At 51.9% G+C, this 19,394-nt stretch overlaps 1 protein-coding gene across 4 annotated transcripts in view; it reads left to right on the plus strand.

Annotated features, from left to right (window-relative positions):
- The window catches only part of SMOC1 (SPARC related modular calcium binding 1), a 145,815-nt gene that overhangs the window by 111,787 nt on the left and 14,634 nt on the right, over positions 1–19,394 (plus strand). For all 4 annotated transcript variants that reach the window (XM_047795013.1, XM_047795011.1, XM_047795012.1 and 1 more), the window contains exons 8-10: positions 13,620–13,812; positions 14,369–14,451; positions 16,756–16,861. In XM_047795013.1, the coding sequence (XP_047650969.1) occupies positions 13,620–13,812; positions 14,369–14,451; positions 16,756–16,861 (382 nt within the window). The remainder of the gene's footprint in view (positions 1–13,619; positions 13,813–14,368; positions 14,452–16,755; positions 16,862–19,394) is intronic.

Below are 19,394 nucleotides of genomic sequence, written 5' to 3' on the forward strand. Positions count from 1 at the left end.
TGCAATAACATGACACATATGCCTGCAGACTTATCCTGTCTCCTTCTCTCCTCCTGGAGGGTTTGGTCCTTGTTTTTAAGGCTTTGTCACATGTTCATTGTGGTCAGTGTCACCTTCTGTGTACGTGGCAGGGTCAGTGGCTGCAGGGTTGCCCGTTGAACTTTTGTTTGATTCCTGCCTCTGTTTCACCAGTTCTTCTTGAGCCCAGGAAGACAATGCACCTGGTGGTGAACACTCTAGAACGGAGGAGCGAGCGTCTTCTATAGGACTGTAGGCCGGAGACTCCCTTCTGCCTTTACAAGCAAACAGGAACTCCTGCTGGGTTTTTGGTATCAGGGGCTAGTGACCAAGGCATTTCTTAATATAACTAGAATTTTTAAAAGTGGGTATCATCTACCTCTTAAAGAAGAAGGAGATTAAGGAAGTGACAAAAACGAGGCTCCTTCTCATTCTTTACCCACATTTTACTGCTTCTGCTTTGACTATGGGCGGATACTTTCCTACAGCTGTGATTTATAAGTCTTTTTTCTCTCTCTCTCTCTCTCTCTTTTTCTGTTTCACAAAATTCTGTGCTTTCTCCTCTGGGAGAATACCATCTCTCAGGAAGGGTGGTTGCGAGCCTTCATTCTTTTCTTGGTGCAAACAGTGCCCGCAAGGCGTGTGCGAAGGCCCTTTCTCTCCGCCCCTGGTTCCCTCCTGTGGCTTCTCATGGGGTCATTCCTGAGGTTCCCCCCTCCCCCATTTCTTTCTTTCCTTTATCACCATCTTTTCTGATTAACTTCTTTCATGATCTGACCTGGGACTTCCAGAAGGCCCTAGAACTTGGCCCTGTGAACTCCATCTGAAAGGACCATGCCTTTCCCTCCTTGCCTCCTGGCCTGGCAGACATCCATGAAGGCAGCTCCCTGGGGACAAGCCGTCAGTGGGGACACAAGGCGGAAACACGTTTCTCATAAGCTCTGTCGTGACAGTGACCCTTGTCCCCCTGGTATGTGAGGGCGTTTGGCCCACTCACCATCCACGTCACAAGTCAGCTGTTGACAGCATCCTGTCCCGACCTGCTTGCGTCGGAAGCAGGGCTCTTCTAGGCCTTTGTTGGGCTCGCTGGTCCGGTTTGGGGTGCTCCTCCCTCACCTGGAAGCTCCTGCCAGGACAGCGGCTGCTAAGACTGGGGTTCGGGGTCCCGGAGGCAACAACGCTCCTGGCTGCATCCCCTACCCCGCAAACCAGCGCTCTTGGTCTGCCCAGAAACCGCGGGGTGATGTAATGACCTGAGACCTGGAAAAATAAACAGTTCTGGGGAAACCAGCGGTAGCCGTTGTAAGCAAATACCCCACAGCCACCTGGAACCTCTCACATGACGCGATTGGAAGGAAGAATGAGTAATCCACTAACGTTAGCAGCCGCGGATGGGGCTGGGCTTGTGTGCATTTAAAATACCTAGATAAAAACAAATCCTTGGTGTTTATTTCTATCACCGGCCTTCTGGATGTCTGCCCATCTCTCTTAGGCAGGTGTCTTGGTCCATTGTGGTCAGCAGAGGTGAGCCGGGGATGGGCAGGGATGGCCATCCCTCTGGCTTTCTCCCTGGCAACAGAGGCCTTTCTCAAGTTCGCCCTTTGCCAGGAGGCGCCGAAATACATTTGGAGGCCCGAGAGAGCCTAGCCCCGCCGTCCGTTTTAGCCTTGTTTTAAAATTAGCTTTCCCAGTAACGTTGTTCCTTCACCCCTGGGAACCCGGAGGCGCAGTGATGGGGGCGGGGTCTGGAACTTGCTCCACCAGCAAAGATTTTATCTCCATAGGTGAGTCTGTGCGCCTCTTGGTGTTGATCGCAAAACCACCCCATGCCAGGGTTCTCCTTTTGGCCTCTGCTGCTGCAAAACACGGAATTGAGAGGCCCTGCTGAGCTATGGTAATTAGTTTCTTCTGATATAGTTGAAGCCAACTGCTGCCTCTGCCTTGGTCGGAGGGTCCTCATTCTGTGTTTTTGTTTTGTTTTGTTTTGCTTTTTTTGTGTGTGAAATGGGCTCTGTAAGTGGGCAAGGTATATAGCTTATTAACCCATTTACACGTGCAACATTAGTGTTGGGGGGGGATGAAGAGTGAAGTTATGATACTTTAACAAATGAAAAAAATCTCTCTTTCATCTCCCCCTTGGCCTGTGACCCCTGTCTTTCCTTCTTGCCTGAAATTTTATTTTTTAATTTTATGGGCGCACCTGAGGCATGTGGAAGTCCCCAGGCCAGGGACTGAATCCTGAGCCACAGCTGTGACCCTACGCTACAACCGCAGCAACGCCAGATCCTTTAACCCACTGCACTGGACTGGGGATCAAACCTGCACCTCCACAGTGAGCGGAGGCACTGCAGTCAGATTCTTTTTTTTTTTTTTTTTAAGACCACACCTGTGGCCAATCAGAGCTGCAGCTCCAGGTCTCTGCCGTCACAGCCACAGCCACAGCCACACCGGATCTGAGCCACATCTGTGACTTACACTGCAGCTTGTGGCAACACCAGATCCTTAACCCACTGAGTGAGGCCAGGGATCGAACACACATCCTCATGGGGACTAGTCGGGTTCTTAACCCACTGAGCCACAATTGGAACTCCCTGCAGTCAGATTCTTAACCCACTGTGCCACGGTGGGAACTCCTCACTCGAATTTCTATTTGCTAGCTCTTGTCCTTACAGGACAGAACTTGGTCAGGCCGAGGTCAACGAAGTTGCTGAGAAAAACTAGAAAGAAAATAGCTTGCCACTTCTCAGTACTTGTCCCTGCAAAACCACAGTGAAACTTTTCATCCTCTTTTTGGTGGGAGAGTCATATGAGCTCACTTAATGTCATGAGTCAGTAGAGAGTGTGCCTTTTCTAAAATCTGAGTGGATGTGAGTCAGTGATGCTCTGGGGGAAAAGTTTTTAAAAAGTGCCTATATGCTATATGGGGACAATCCATCCTGGAGGAAATATCTTCTCTAAAGTTTCTTTTCCTCCGCTTCTCAGTTTCTGTCTGTGTGGGACGGCGGAGGTCATCGCGGCAGACAACAGGGACCTGTGCATGGCCATTTTAGGTGCCCTAGTGAGAAATTATTCAGGCAGGCTGGTTGGTTGGTAATTTCCCCCGTACACCCCCTCACCCACCAACGCTTCATCCCAGCACCATGCCCTATTTACAGAGCCTGCTGCCAACAGCCCTGTGAGTGGTTGTACCAGGGCCATGGGGCGGGAGCAGTGTGTTTTGCTCTGGAAGGGGGTGGCTCTGAGCCCCAAGCAGGTTGGACACAGCACAGCCATGAAGCCGGGCGAGGTACAAGCGAGACTGTGAAGGCCCCCCCGCAGCCCTGCCCCTCACTTAGGCGCTTCCTGGTGCTCGGGCTCCCCTAGAGCTGGGGAGGCCGAGCTGGATCAGGGCCCCGAGACGTGGGGAAGCTCTGGTCGAGTTGTAAGACCGTGGCCGTGGGAACAGTGTCCACTTGTACCACCGCCTCATTTTAAATGCGGAAAGAGCAGCTCCCATTTTGGCTCAGCAGGTTAGGAACCCGACTAGTCTCTGTGAGTGGGTTAAGGATCTAGCGTTGCCATAAGCTTCGGCCTAGGTCACAGATGTGGTTTGGATCCAGCATTGCTGTGGCTGGCATAGGTCCGCAGCTACAGCTCCAATTCGACCCCTAGCCTGGGAACTTCATATGCCTCAGATGCAGCCGTAAAAAGAAAAAATAGATAGATAGATAGATAGGTAGATAGATAGATAGATAGATAGATAGATAGATAGATAGATAGATAGATAGATAGATAGATAGATAAATGGGGAGAGGGCGCCCAGACCAGTAAGGGCGTTGTCCAGGCCACAGGCCCATCACAGCAGTCATGTGCCAAGGCCTCTACTTGGTGTTAAGGGGGCCAAGAAAAGAAACAGGAGGAGCATCCGAGAAGGGAGCTGACCATCAGGCAGTGGTGTGGTCCACCCCAGAGAAGAGGAATGTCCTAGCACGGACGTGGTTTTGAGTCACTGGCATGGTGATCGGAGAGAGTAGACTGATTCTTAGTTTTTTACTGTTTTGTTAGGTAAACTACTCAGAGTGTGCCCCTCATGGCCTGCACCTGGGCAGGCGGCTCCCACTTCCCTTGCCCTTGGTCAGCCCCTGCTGGCCCCTTGGGAACTGGTCATTCACAGGCGTGGGTCAGGAAGGCCTGGTGTACTCCACACTTGTGAGGACACTGCCACCCTAGACCAGCTAATAATCTACCCTTTGTCAACTAAGTATGGCGCCAGATTCAATGCTTTACATATTCTCATGACGACCCTAGGAGGCCTGTGCTATGGTTACCCTACCTTTACAGGTAAGGAGCCCGGGACTTCGGGAGCCAAAGTCAACCATCCCCAGGTCACAGAGCTACCAAGTGATCCACCTGACCCCAAGCCCTTGACCACCATGCTGCTATCCTGCCTCCATGCCCATCATTGTTGACTTCTGTGAGCAGTGACAGAGTCCTCCACATGCCAGCCTGGGCTGGAGTGTGCAGGAGCAGGAGTGCTAGGCGAGGAAGCCCAGGTGTCCCCACCCCACCCCGAATGTCTTCGCTGTGACTGCCCCAGTACCCTCTGGTGTTTGGGAGAAGCCATCCCCCGAGCATCGTGTGCAATCCTCATTCTTCCTTCTGGACCGGAGCTGAACAGTGTCTTTTCTCTTCGTAAAGGTTTTCGCCTCCAGAGAAGTGCTCCACGGTTCCTTCGTAGGTTACGATTGGGTGATGGTATTATCTTTCTCACGTCATTTGGCTGCCTACTCTACAGCAGAGCAAAAGGGGGGGGGGGCCTTCAGATTAAATTAGATGGAGAAACTCATTCCAGTGGAAAAGGTGTTCATTTTAAATCTGTGCATATTCTGTTTCTACCCCCTCCATCTCCACCCCTGCACGATACACACCTGAGCACAGTTTTAAGGGTTGACTTTGTTCCGTTTGTCAGGGAGTCTGCTTCTTCACTGCCTTGGCAGGGCCTTCCCTTTTCTTAGCCTCTGGTCTGCCCTCTGTTGCAAAGGAAGCCCTGAGCGATGGTTCTGTAGGTTCTCCTCTTCTTCAAGGCATCCCGGGATGACTCTGAGACGTAGGGATTGGCGATGGCCAAGTGACATCTTGAGTGCCGGGCGTGATGGAAAGGCAGAAAAGTGGTCCTCTGGGGGATGGGTGCTGAACCCCGTGTGGCCAAATGAACAGAGATGCTCAAGGATGTCCTGGGGAGTTCCCTTCATGGCTCAGTGGTTAACGAACCCAACTAGTATCCATGAGGACACAGATTCAATCCCTGGCCTCACTCAGTGGGTTAAGGATCTGGCATTGCCGTGAGCTGTGGTGTAGGTCACAGACGCAGCTTGGATCTGGCGTGGCTGTGGCTGTGGCGTAGGCCAGCGACTACAGCTCTGATTTGACCCCTAGCCTGGGAACTTTCATATGCCATTGGAGTGGCCCTAAAAAGCAAAAAAAAAAGCAAAAAAAAAAAAAAAGATGTCCTGAACATCGCTCCCCAAGGTCATGCTTTCTGCAGCATATCCCATCCCTTCAAAATCACAGAAGCCAGAGCCTTCAAACCCGGTCCCTCTGCTCCCTCCTTTCATTCCTGCCATCCGGTCCTCGTCCAGATTCTCTGCAGCTGTCCTGGCAGCACATGCCGCTCACGCCAACCCAGAGACTCCTGAGGCAGGAGCCACGCGATTTCTTACGCCTCTGAAATTTCATGTTGTGATTCAGGTAAGGGTGCTTTTTAACACACAGCTTGTCATTGTGGGTTATCCTTCAGCATTTCATTCATTTTTGATAAGAGGCTAGGTGAGTGTGAGGTATTTGCAGGGGTTTCAGGGTAACTGTAGGCGACACAACGCTAGTGTTTTCTTTAATATTCTTGGCCCGGTGGGATGATTCCTTTCGCAGTGAAACGTAGATAAGCTCCTCTTGTTTTTCAGGCGGGTAACCTTTTATTGATTTTTCCCCTAGGAAAATCTAGTGCTTGATGGTCTGAAGGTTGAGTGTGGCATTTCCCAGGATGAGTCAAAGGAACAGATTTTCTCTTTTCAGCCTCTGTGGTCTCATTCCCTCCCCACCCCAACCTTGGCATTGACTCAGCAGTGGGTGGTCCCATTTCCGAAGTGTCAGGCTAGAAGAGAATTCTGTGGCGGGGGTTGGCACAGCAGGGACTCAAGCAATAGAGGGATTCTTGGGTAAAATACCCTGTGGATCCTTTACCCTCAAAGGTTCTCCTGTGACTGAGGCACGGGGGGCCAGGGATGGGTGTGGGGAAGGATCGGGAAGGATGCAACAGAGTCCTTGCCCTCAGCAGCTTGGCATCTTGTTAAGTTCTGGTGCCAAGGGTGAGGGGTCCATGATGGGAACAAATGCTCAGACTCAGCAGAGGGACACTTTGCTCTCAGTGGGGCCCACAGGGAAAGCTCTGGGGACGAAGGAGGGCTGGAATGAAGGTAGGTTAAGATTGTGTGGCTAGTTCTTTCTTCTTGCCATGTCTTAGAGCCTGCCATGGTGCCAGCCCCCACCCAGTACCAGCCCGTGTGAGAGCCTGGGTCCAGGAAGGCCCCTGACCCCCTCTGCATCCTCTCCACGGGCCCTAATCTCATGCGTTACCCAGAGTCCGATGTTACATCTGAGACTCCAGCCATGTCTGCATCCCATGCCTTTTTTTGCCATATAAGCAGTGCTCTGCCATAGAAGCTGCCCTTAATTGCCTACTGAGCCTCCACTCGGAGGAGATTCTGGGACGATTGCATCATTCATCAAAGCATCCCCCTGACCCCCCTGACTTTTCTATGAGCCATGACTCTTAGTTTTTCTGTGTGTGGTTTTCTATAAGATTCAGACTTTTTTCTTGGTGTCATTTGTCGTAGGGACCTTGTGATGGTTAATTTTAGGGGCCAACTTGGCTAGGCTCCAGTACCCAATTTGGTCAAACACTAGTCTAGATCTTTCTGTGAAGATATTATTTTAGGTGTGATAGACGTTTATAATCAATTGACTTTAAGAAAAGCAGATGCCCCTCCATGGTGAGGGTGGGCCTCATTCAATCAGCTGAAGACCTTAAGAGCAAAACCCGAGATTCCTTCCTTCCTTCCTTCCTTCCGTGTGTGTGTGTGTGTGTGTGTGTGTGTGTGTTTAGGGCCACACCTGCAGCATATGGAAGTTCCCAGGCTAGGGGTTGAATCAGAGCTACAGCTGCCAGCCTCTACCACAGCCACAGCAACACAGGAACTCAGCCACATCTGCGACCTTCACCACAGCTCACAGCAATGCCCGATCCTTAGCCCCCTGAGCGAGGCCAGGGATCAAAGCCACATCCTCGTGGATACTAGTCAGGTTTGTTACTGCTGAGCCACAGTGGAAACTCCCCAAAACCTTAGATTTCTTAAAGAAGAAGAATTCTGTCTCCAGACTGTTACATAGTTTCCAACCTGCTGGCCTGACCTATTGATTTCAGATTCAGGACTGCACCATTACTCTTACTTGAATTTCCAACTTGCTGGCCTGGAGCCAATTCCTTAAAATAAATCTCTCTCTCCCCATGTATGTGTGTGTCTGTGTGTGTGTATATATATAATATGTAATGTATTATATATATATTTTTTCTATTGGTTCCGTTTCTCTGGAGAACCCTGACTGTTACTGCTACCTGGTCTGACTGCCGTCTTCTCTCTCCTCCTGTCTCCTTGGCCTCCATCACCATAAGGTTCCCTTGCTCTTTCTCCGAAGAATTCAAGATGTGACTGGCTCACCAATACCTGTTCCCTGGGTGCCAAGTTACCCAGCACCCCAGTTTTTCTGCAACTTCCTTCAGCATTTTCTCCTCTGAAAGGCAGCAGCCGGAAAGATCAGCCCAAGGACCTGAAACTTGAATCTTCTGGTGTTTCTGTTTCCTGGGCAATTTTTTTTTTTTTTTAAGTAAAGAAGAAAAAAGAAAAGGTGATAAAGGAGGAAGGGTCCCCAGGGCGAAAGGATCAACTTGGGCTAAAATCAACATCATGGATGAGCTGAGGACTGAGACTGTCCATGCTGTCCTTCACTCCTAATTGCCATGGGGCCCGGGGAGGCTCGGAGGCAGGATCTGGCCGTAGCAGACAGGGCTGTTCTCCACGCTCCTCCTGTCCTGGCGGGACACCTAAGAACCCGTGTCCTGGGCCTGCAGACAGGCTTTGGGTTGTCTGGTTCAGCCTGGTCTTTCTGTCCCCTGGCTCCCTCCGGCCCCCACCCACGCCACTGCGGTGCTGCTCGGCTCTGCCGCTGCGTGATCTGTGGGAGAGAGGGCCGGGTGCTTCCTGGTAGCGAGGGCTGGACCACGATCTCGTTCCTTCCACAGGCCACATTTCTCTATGCTCCTTCTCTTCGGCAGTCAGAGGTGTGTGAGTGAAACTTAAACCACCCACTGCCGGCTGGGGAGGGAACCGGCCCTCTCTCATTCTCTGCAGCATCTCAGGAGGGGATTAGAGGGGGTGCGTATGCGTGAGTGTGTCAGAGCATGTGGTTATGTGTTCCCGGGTCCCCCCAGACGGCCTCGATTGTTCCCTCTCTCCCCGCTGTAAACACTTCTTCCGAGTGTTTACAGAGGGGCCTGGCCCGTTCTCATAGTTATCGGGCCGGGCCTTCTCATCTTGTCCTCTTTCCTTGAACTTTCTTGAGCAGAGATTGGATGTGGTCGAGCAGTACCGTGTGCACTGCTGAGGAGCTTCCTCTCCGACCCAGGGGTCGTGAAGAAACCCTCGAAACAGATCCCCCAGCTTGCATTCTGAAAGGCAACTTCTCCTTATCTGGAAAAACTGATAGTTGTGAATTTTAAGATTTATTTGGAAGGTGACCGAGAAGGGCAGAGGGCGACAGTGGCCCTAACGAAGGGACTGGCTTTTGGGTCCTCAGCTGTAGAATGAGCTTGTGTATCAATTATTATTATTTTAAAATTTTTTTTTCTTTTTATGGCCACACCTGGACATGTGGAAGTTCCCGGGCCAGGGGTCAAATTGGAGCTGCAGCAGCTACGGCAACACCAGATCCGAATCACGTCTGTGACCTACACCTGCAGCTTATGGCAACACCGGATCCTTAACCCACTGAGCGAGACCAGCGAGACTGCATCCTCATAGACACACCGTCGAGTCCTTAACCTGCTGAGCCACAACAGGAACTCCTATCAATTAATATTTCCATGACCTCTGGAGAAGCACTGAAGGGATTGATTGATTGGCTAAAGGATCTGAGAGGGCTACAAAAATATTTATGGGGTAAGTTGATAGAGAATTGAGTACGTCTAAGTGTTTCAGTTATCTATGGCTGGGTAACGAACCATGCAAAAATGTAACGGCATGCAGCAGACATAACTTACTCCTTCTAATGTGTCTGTGGATTGGTCTGTGGGTGGTTCCTTGACTGATTCTACCTGAACTCACTCCTGGATTCATCCAGCTGGAAGGTCAGCTGGGCTGGCGCGTCCAACCTGACCTGTCGCACACACCCAGCAGTAAGGGCTGGCTATGGCCTGAGCTGCTCTGGTTTTCTTCCATGTGGCCTTTATTCCTCCCGGAGGCTGGACTGGCTTCCTTACATGCCAGTCTCAGGGTGGCTTCCAAAAAAGGGAATGTGGAAGCTGCAAGGCCTCTTAAGGCCCGGGTCTGGGAGCCCTACCCTGTCACCTCTGTCTCTTCACAGCCAATCAGAGTCAACGTGGGGAGGTCTCCTCAGTGGCACCAGCACAGGCAGGGGCAATTTACTGGTACCCTTTTGTAATCATCTACCACAAAGAGTAAAAGAAAAATATGGGTTAGAGTAAAAATCAGATTAGCATTTGGCAGTGAGAGCAGATAGAGAAAAGAGGCAAGGACCACAGCCCAGGCGCAGACTGCCTGGGCTGGAATCCAGGCTCTGCCACTTCTTAGCTGTGTGACCTTGAGGAAATCCCACAGCCAGTCTGCTCAGTGAGGATAAGAATAACAACTGTCATAGAGGCTTGTGATGAGTTTGAAGTGAGCGCACACAAGTGCCTGATGCCGAGCTGGGCATACCTGAGACACTCAGATAGCTGTTACCTATTACTATGCATGCTACTGTCTGTAAATGGTGGGTGAGTTAAAAATTTGGCGTGTGGTGTTCCAGTTCTGAGGCAAACAGGGAAAAACAAGTGGTTAGAAGGTTTGTAGTGTGCTCTCACCATTGCTTCAGATGAAGCAGGGCTGTGTCAAATGGGCCAGAATGTGTTTTTACACATTTGCTTTTGAATGCAGCAGATTTGCGGCAGACGACGAAGTGACTGGCCTGGAAAATCTTCACACCATAAAGATAAATGCATTTTTTTTTTCTCCCAAGAGCAAATGATTAGAGGCAATAACCTCTGTCTAGAGTTCAGGCAGACAGGCGTGACTGTGGGAAACCCTTGCCTGGAGCCCCAGGCCTCCTCTCTCCCAGCTGAGAGAATTGGGAAAATTCATGAATCCCTCCAGGGCTCAGCTTCCTTGTCTGCAAAATGGGTACAGCGGTGGTTCCCACTACACACAGAGAGCAGGCAAGCAAAGCCCTTGCCCTCTCGCCTGGCACGTGCTCCTCAATGCCTATTCGCTTGGACTGCTGTTAGTCTACAGAGGATTTTCGCTCTGTTGGAAGATGGATGCTCTGTGTTTTCTTCACAGACGCTTAGTGCTATTATTAGACACCTTTTCTGTCTTGTTCTTAAGGGGGCGCCTGGACTCGAGGGGTTGTCATGCAGAAGCAAGCAGGCACATTAAAAAAGTCATAAACTCTGCATTTAGCTTCTTCTCGAATTCCCTGCTGGCCCCCATTTTTCCAAATTAGTGGGCGTCCTCCTTTGCATGGCTTGTATTCTCCATGGAACTTCATGCAGCCTCTATGGAAGCCGGCTACAGACATTTCAGAACAGCCTTCAGGGCCTTCCAGAAATCTGTCAACAGCCCCCAAACCGCGAGTTCCCACCTCTCCTCGCATGGCTCCTCTCCACGTCGCCGCCGCAGTTTCAGGGTTCCCTGACGGTGTGGAGTCAGGAGTTAGGTCCATTGTCTGCTCAGTCCCCAGGAGAGCTTCCTCCTTGCTCTCTTCGAATCTCGCTTTCCTTCTGATTTATGGCTTTAGAATGTTGGCCTGGAGGATCTTAATTTAAAGCCTCTGTCAGAGGTTGTTACACGAGCGTGCTGCCAGTAAAAAAGCTGTTTTCCTTGGGTTTTGCTCTTCTGTCGCCTTTTTTGTGGCATGAAATACGAGGTAGGAAAATAAGGTTACCAGCTTGGGGTTGGGAGAGCTATTGAAACACTCTCGTGTCATCTTGTGTAATGGAAGCTGCCAGCCTCCATCCCAGCCAGGGGCCGAACTCAGAAAGCTGGCTCTCCCAGACCAGGTGTCCCCAAGCTCCCTGCCCCTGCCCCCCACACCTATCCGTTTGTGTCTCTTTCCTAAGCTGCCTCTAGGGGCAGTTCTGGCGGTCATTATAATTGGGTTCAGAATCCCCAGTCTAACGTCTGTCAACTGTTTACACTTCTGTTCCTCTAGCCAAGGAGCTCCTGCTTAGTTTTGCTGTGTTTGCATTGCGAAAACAATAGGTCTTTTTTTTCCCCCTCATTTTCCAGATGCAGAATTATATTTCAATAGCCAGTATGCTGTAACAGCTGTCTCCTGGCCCTCAGATACTTTTTATACCCTTCAGGAAATCTCCCCTCACCCTGAATTGTTCAGCATTTTTCCCAAGAGCGAGATGAGGAATCATTTCCCCATCATCCGACCACCCTCCAAGGCAGCACTGACCTGGGCACACCTACGGTCTCCTTAAAACTCCGTCCAGCTGGAATGAGTATCACTAGCAGAGCCATTATTTCAAAGAATTTGGCTCCTTCAGGGCTGAGCTTCTGGTATTTGCATCATCTGTGCTGTTGTTCAGTGAGCAGGATTCATCTCTGTGTGGCTGACACCAAATTCCTGGCTCTCGGAGCGGTATTTTTGTAACACGCCGTGAAAGTGTCACGAGGTGCCCAAGATGATTCCTGTCATCGTCAAGAGGAAAGTTGTGGAAAACTGTTCATGAAAGGAAGAAAGTGATAAGAAAGTCAATAAATACATAGATAACATAGATCAAAAAAGCAATGGTACGGGTTTATGAGGTGGTCCCTTCGATTTAAAAAAATAATAATAATAAAACTGGAGTTCCTGTTGTGGCTCAGCAGGTTAAGAACCCCACTGGTATCCATGAGGATGCAGTTTCGCTCCCTGGCCTTGCTCAGTGGGTTAAGGATTTGGCGTTGCTGCAAGCTGTGGTGTAGGTCACAGACGTGGCTCCCATCTGGCGTTGCTGTGACGGCTCCAATAGACCTCAGCTGCAGCTCTTATTCAACCCTTAACCTGAGAACGTCCATGTGCTGCAGGTGCAGCCCTAAAACACAACAAACAAACAAACGAACAAAAACCAATACCAAAAACAACAAAAACCCAAGTAGGTTTATGCGTATGTATTTGCATGTGTGTATACGCAAAAGTCCAGGGCAGGTAGTGTTTGACTTTGGTGGGATGAAGCATTTTTCAAACTGTTCTTTATAACAAGAAAAGCAACCCAATACTATTTATTTATTTATTAACAATTATAAATCTGTGGTTTTATCAAGACAAAAACCGACAGCGTGGGTATGAAGTTTACATTTAAACGAAGTTTTCGCGGAAATCTAACACATGCCTAAAAGATTTTACAGTGGCGTTCTAGATGCAGGTCTGGACGATGTCAAGAACTGATGGATCTCATGATTCCAGACGATGCTATTTATTTTTAATAACGAAAAAACAAAACACAAAGTCAACAAAACCAGAAAGAGTAGTCAGGCAGGTTGACTGGTCAGAGGCTGTGTGGGTCTGAGGCCCCAGGGCTGCCTGGCCCTGGCACAGGGCACCACGCACTGGCTCGGCGTGGGCTTGACTCTGGGCAAACCAGGTTTGGCTGTTCAGACACGCTGACGTGGTTTCTGAGGCCTCCGAGCGCAGACACTTTTCTGCGGGCCTGTGTCTCTCGCACTGGATGGAAGCAGTGTTATGTGATCAGCTCAGCTCCATTCAGCCTGCTTTGCGGGGCCCCGTCAGAGGCCAAGAAGGGGTGGGCTTGGGCCTTGTTTCTGCTTCTCTTGGGTGCCACATGTGAGAGCACCTCTCAGCCTGAGGCTGGTGGCCGTGCCCTGTCCCACTGTGCCTGGGCTTCAGAGAGTATCCATGCCCATGGGCATTCCTGTGTGAGCTGTCAGCTCACAGAGCTGCCAGACCCTTCCTCTCCCCACCCCTCTCCGAGCCAGGAGTCAGCACAGTGTGGAAACCAGTCTGAAAACAGGAGATTCCGTTCCCCCCCCTCCACCGGGCAAACCGCGGCTCTGATGAGGAGCAGCCCTGAAGTCCCCCGCTGCCTTGCGGCTGCTGGAACCGACCAGGTGCAGATGCTGGTGGAGCCTGGCAGCAAGATGCTGGGCCTCCAGGCCCTCACCAAGGCCTGGTGTGGGGAACACAGCTCTCCTCAGTGATTCACCAGACAGCCGTTGGGTCCTCAGGCCAGGCCAAGTCCTGGCAGGGAAGGGAGTCACTGAAGGCTGCGTCTTCTCTTGCAGAGAAAGTTCACTCGTGTGACCAGGAGAGACAGAGCGCCCTGGAAGAGGCCCGGCAGAATCCCCGTGAGGGCATCGTCATCCCTGAGTGCGCCCCCGGGGGGCTTTACAAGCCAGTGCAGTGCCACCAGTCCACTGGCTACTGCTGGTGTGTGCTGGTGGACACGGGGCGCCCGCTGCCTGGGACCTCCACACGGTAAGCCCCCCAGAGCCTGTCCTGCCCCTCGGGTGCCCCCTGGGGCAGGAGAACCAGCTTCCTTCCTGTTAGGCTGGCACCTAGCGTCTCCCGGCTTTATCGTCCTGGCCTGGAGGGAGTTGAGCGACATTTCTGCTCGTGGGCAGATGAAGTACCGGTAGAAAGACCCGGGTCCTGGATTCTGGTCACAGCTCTGGCCTTTCCTAGCTGGGAGGCCTTGGGAAAGTCGGTAACCTCTCTGAACCTCAGTTCACTGGCAAGAAAGCCATTGCCCTGCCCGAGTCACTCGGTTCTATGGCTCAGACAGGTCCTGTGTGCAGACATAAAATGACACCACTCTGCCTGAGTGACTGAGAGGACAGGCCTGGACATGTGTCCGTGGGAATACGGATGTTGGGATGGCCTTGCAGCCATGGGACAGTGTGGGAGAGATTTTGCTGCCAGCGCTGGGAGCTCTGGGCTTAGTGACCACAGCAACCACTGCTGGTAGTAGGGGCAGAAGTCAGCTCTGTTCCCAGCCCCTTCTCACTCCCACCCCGTCCCTCTCTCTTTTCAGCTACGTGATGCCCAGCTGTGAGAGTGATGCCCGGGCCAAGAGTGCAGAGGTGGACGACCCCTTCAAGGACAGGGAGCTGCCAGGTAGGAGACATGCTGCCCCTTGCCGGCGCCTTCACCTCTTCCTGTCCCTCCGCCCCCTGGCCATGCAGAAGCAGTGCCTCCTCTGGGTCTGTGGCTCCATCTGTAAGATGGAGCAGGAATGCTGGCAGTGGCATTGCGGGAGCCCTGGGATCTGCATCCCATCTCGGATTTGTCCCTAGGTAGTCCTGTGCTCTTGAGCGCACTGGTTCTCCTCCTGGCTCTTACCTTTTTCTTTAGAAGGTAGTCATTGGATGAAAACCCCATCCTTGAAAATGCTACAATTCTTTCTCTATCCCAGGGTGCCTTGGACGATGTCCTGGGGTCTGTGGACCCTTTTTCCCAGGGTGCAAAGAGAGGATGGCTCACAGGGAGGAGCTGTCCTGAGGGGTTGTGGCAGTGGCCGTGCCTTTGCGATGATCCTTGGCGGCTCAGAACTGTCACCACAGTATGACACACAGGCAGGGGGCCCGGACCTCTCAAAGGCTGCTGTGCCAGGTTTCTTCTTCTGAGAGTGTTCCCTGCCCACTAGTTACAGTAGGATCATTACATTCTCCATAGCTTGGAACATGGTGGTCTTTTTTTTTTTTTTTTGTCTTTTTAGGGCCATACCTATGGTGAATGGAAGCTCCCAGGCTTGGGGTTGAATTGAAGCTACAGCTGCCAGCCACAGCCACACGGGATCTGAGCCACATCTGTGACCTACACCACAGCTCATGGCCACGCTGGACCCTTAACCCACTGAGCGAGGCCAGGGATTGAGCCCTCATCCTCTTGGATGCTAGTCGGGTTTGTTACCGCTGTGCCTTGACGGGGACTCTGGAGCATTGTAGTCTTAATCAGCACAAATGCAGGTCCGTGCTGTTGGGAGCCAGGCCCCCTGCTCCCCATCAGGACTCCAAAGTGAGAACTGAAAACAGAGGCTCCTGAAAGTCAGGGGCTTTCCCAGGGAGGTTTGTAGAAATCACTCTGTCACGAGTGCGGCGTCTCAGAGACCAGGGGAACCTCCATCTAGCCTTCCCTTCCACAGGCGTGAATGGAGATTCCACTCTGTGCTGGGCACTGGGTACCTCTAGTGATCAATGCTGACCTGAGGCTTCCCTTGTGGGGGAGACAGAGTATACAAATAAATAAATACCAGAGTTCCTGTCCTGGCTCAGTGGTTAACGAATCTGACTAGGAACCATGAGGGTGTGGGTTCGATCCCTGGCTTCGCTCAGTGGGTTAAGGATCTGGTGTTGTCATGAGCTGTGGGGTAGGTCACAGATGTGGCTCGGATCCCGCATTGCTGGGGCTCTGGCGTAAGCTTGACAGCTACAGCTCCGATTAGACCCCTAGCCTGGAAACCTCCATATGCCGTGGGTGCAGCCCTAGAAAAGGCAAAAAGACAAACAAGCAAACAAACAAACAAAAAACACCAAATACCAGCACAGGTAAATGGTGGCGACTGGTGCTCCGAAGGGCAAGAGTGAGGTGCCAGGAGAAGGGCAGGAGGAATCTGTGGCTTTTCTTGACTAGAGACTTGGAGGATTTGCAGAGACAGAATAAAATCGTTGGTGCAGAGAGGAGGATTGTAGCAGCAGTGAGACGCGTTTGAAGCTGGCATTCATAAGTTGCCAGGAGGGCCCCGTCTCCAGTTGTATGGTGGTATTTACACCAGCAACATTTAGCTACAGGGGTGTAGACTTGGGGAAGGTGTATGTGTAAGATGATCTGTGCCTGGGGGTCTTGCTGGAATAGTGCAGTGAGGAAGAGAGAAGCAGTGGATTGGAGAGTATTTATAAGGGAGGTTGGATCATTGTAATCCAAGCTGGGTGAGGAGAGACGTGATAAAAAGAAGGTTCTTGGACAGGAAAACTGGTAGGTCTGCTTGAGTCAACTTTGACCGTGGAGCTCTGTCCACTTCCTGGGCCCCTTCAGCGCTGGGCCGCTGACTCTAGAGTAGCCAGGTCCTACTATACCAGAACTAGCTTGAGTTCCCCAGTAGACGGTGGACTTCATGAGAAGAACCCTGTGTATTATGTCCCTGACATTTCACCCAGGGCCCGAGTGGATACTTAGCAGAAATTTGTGAAATGGAAGAAAATCGAAAGCATTATTATCCACTTGTCCTGATGCCTCTTTGTGGGCTGCAGGTAGAGGAACTCTGGAGGTTTCTGAGAATCATCTGAGCTCTGGATGATTCTCAAAGTGGATGTGGCTGGACAAGAAAGACTTGGAGAGGTTTGGGAAACGCTAGTCGTTGAGGAGACTGTTTACTTGATTATTTACCTGGCACCTGCCTTCAGCTCTCACTTTGTCTTTCAGGCTGTCCCGAAGGGAAGAAATTGGAATTTATCACCAGCCTACTGGACGCCCTCACCACTGACATGGTGCAGGCCATTAACTCAGCAGCGCCCACTGGAGGTGGGAGGTGAGAATGTGAGCAGGACTCAGACCCAGCGGGACGGTGGGGCCCCTGACTTTCCAGGTGCTGCAGGACTCTGGGAGAGTGAGGAGGGTCCGGTAGAGCAAAGGCTGGAAGTCGACCCTCTTCCCAAAACCACACAGCTAGGGCCACATCCCACCTTCTGCCAGAAATCTTGCTGCTCCCTCCCCTTTCTAGTCTTTGGGAGGTGCTTTGATCTGGCTTGTAGTTACTTGATTAGAGGCACGTCTGGGGGTGTCTGGGGACTTCCAGCACTAGTCTCAGAAATGGATGCATGGGGAGGGGGGAGTTCCCGTCGTGGCTCAGTGGTTAATGAATCCGACTAGAAACCATGAGGTTGAGGGTTTGATCCCTGGCCTTGCTCAGTGGGTTAAGGATCTGGTGTTGCCGTGAGCTGCAGTGTAGCTCACAGATGTGGCTTGGATCCTGCGTTGCTGTGGCTCTGGAGTAGGCTGGTGGCTACAGCTCCGATTAGACCCCTAGCCTGGGAAGCCTAGAAGAGACAAAAAAAAAAAAAGTAGACACAAGGGAGTGAGAGGCCTACGAGGGGGATAGGCAAGGCCTGGAGGGGGTCTGGGGCACTCCGCGGTTTTCTTTTCTTATGAGAAGGCAGGAGCCTTGTGCCATTTTGGAGTCCTGAGAATCCCAAGGGACCCTGGGCAGTGGGATTGGACACTGCCAGAGCCAAATCCACCCTAGCTTAGGAGCTGATGTGCTGGCTGACTGAGGCAGCCTGACTCAAGGCCGAAATGCCTAGCGGGTCCCCAGTGACTAGCATCTCCAGCACTGACTAATTTGAGCTCATTGGGTCAGTTAGTTGGAGGACCCGTGTATTCATCTGCCTGCTGCTCATACCCATTAAACGTGCACGGCACACCAAGCATGGGCTCGGGCCTAGGCATCTAGGTAGGTGATGGTGTCCCTGCCTTCAAAGAAGGCAGCCTCATGGGGATACTAGGCTGTGGACAGATGCAAACTGTGTGGTAGGTGCTAGAACTCACAGGTAACAGAACAGATTTGCTAACTCAGTCTGGAGGAGTCAGAGAAGGCTTCCTGGAGGAGGTGACAGCAAAACTGAGTTTTGAAGAATAGGTAGGTCATAGCTAGTAAAATCAGGAAAGCCGTTCCGGGAAAAAGGAAAGAACATTGTGATGCCAGGAAAGTGCACGTCTGTAGTTGGGCGCGGCTGGGCTGCGGGAGACGGAGGAGAAGGCCTGGAGGAGATGACAGCGGTAATAGATGACACAGAGGAGGCAGGCAGGAGCCGCGTCCCAAAGGGCCTGTGAGATGTGCTTCCCATTATGAAGCCGGAGGGTGAGGCACAGCAGGGGTGGGGGCAGTTTGGGCTCCAGCAGCAGCAGAGGAAGTACCAGGTGCTTGGCAGGGATGGGCAGCCTGCCTCTGGGCTTACATGGCCCCCCAAGGAGGGAGGATTAGACCTCCACATCTGCCCAGGGGGAGCTGTCAGCAAGGAAGGATGATTGGCCCAGGCCCCCAGACCCCTGGAAGGGCCCCAGTGTGACTGCCTCGGCGGCGATGAAGCAGGACCACAGGGTATGTATCTAGGAGGGGAACCAGGACTCCCAGCTCAGCTGTCAGTGGTCCTGCCTCTGGAGGGACAGAGGGGAGAAGCTGTCCCGAAAATGCACTTTTTATGTCGCATCACCGCCTGTGCAGTGGCTGCCTCGTGGGTTGCCACTCCAGGAAACTGCTTGTCTGGGGAGCTTGCTGTCACACCCGCGTGGTCCTGTGAGCTCTGAGGCTGGTTTCTGGGCCTGCTCTGTTCTGCTCACCCTATGGACGGGGGCCAGGCCCCCCTCTCCCCAGGAGGAGCACGGCACTAAGTCTGAGAAGATGGAGACAGGGTCTGACAGGTCGACAGATGGGAGCTGCCCAGAGGCAGCCCACGGCGCTCAGCAACTAGGAGTCTAAAATAGAGGAGGCTGTGTCCAGATCTCCAGGAAGAGGGGAGGGGAGGTTATGAAAAGGCATATTCAGTATTATGTGCCTTTTTGTTATTTATGCTCGGAATATGAAAACATACCTGTTGTTTCATGCAAAAATGGGTATGAGCTATTTATGTTTGTTTTAGAAGAGAGGGAAAAAAGAAACAAGAAGGGGGTATGGCCTGAAAAATTCCAGGTCTGGGCGCTTCCCACGCACAGTTGGCCAGGGCTGCCGGCTCTGGCCCACCGCCCAGGGAGCCGGCCTGGTACTTGTACGTTGGTTTTAAGGAGATAAGACTTCACCCCTCATCCCATTTGTTTCTGCGAGAGCCCGGCCCTTGAGCCTGGCCTGGCCTCAGCTCCAGGCAGGCCAAGGTGCCAGGGAGAGGACCAAACCTCTCCCAGTGGGGGCCAAGAGCACAGGGGAGCCCCCTGCCATGGCGAGTTCAGTTGGATGCCTTGCCCTTGAATTGCAGGCCCAAGAGGTTTTTACAGAAAATAAAAACTAAGAAGCTTACAAATGCTTTTAATCCCAGTGTGTCCTTAGGGAAGGGATTTCCCCCCCCCCCCCT

Source organism: Phacochoerus africanus, chromosome 9 (genome assembly GCF_016906955.1).
Source record: "Phacochoerus africanus isolate WHEZ1 chromosome 9, ROS_Pafr_v1, whole genome shotgun sequence".
NCBI classification, from domain to species: Eukaryota; Metazoa; Chordata; class Mammalia; order Artiodactyla; family Suidae; genus Phacochoerus; species Phacochoerus africanus.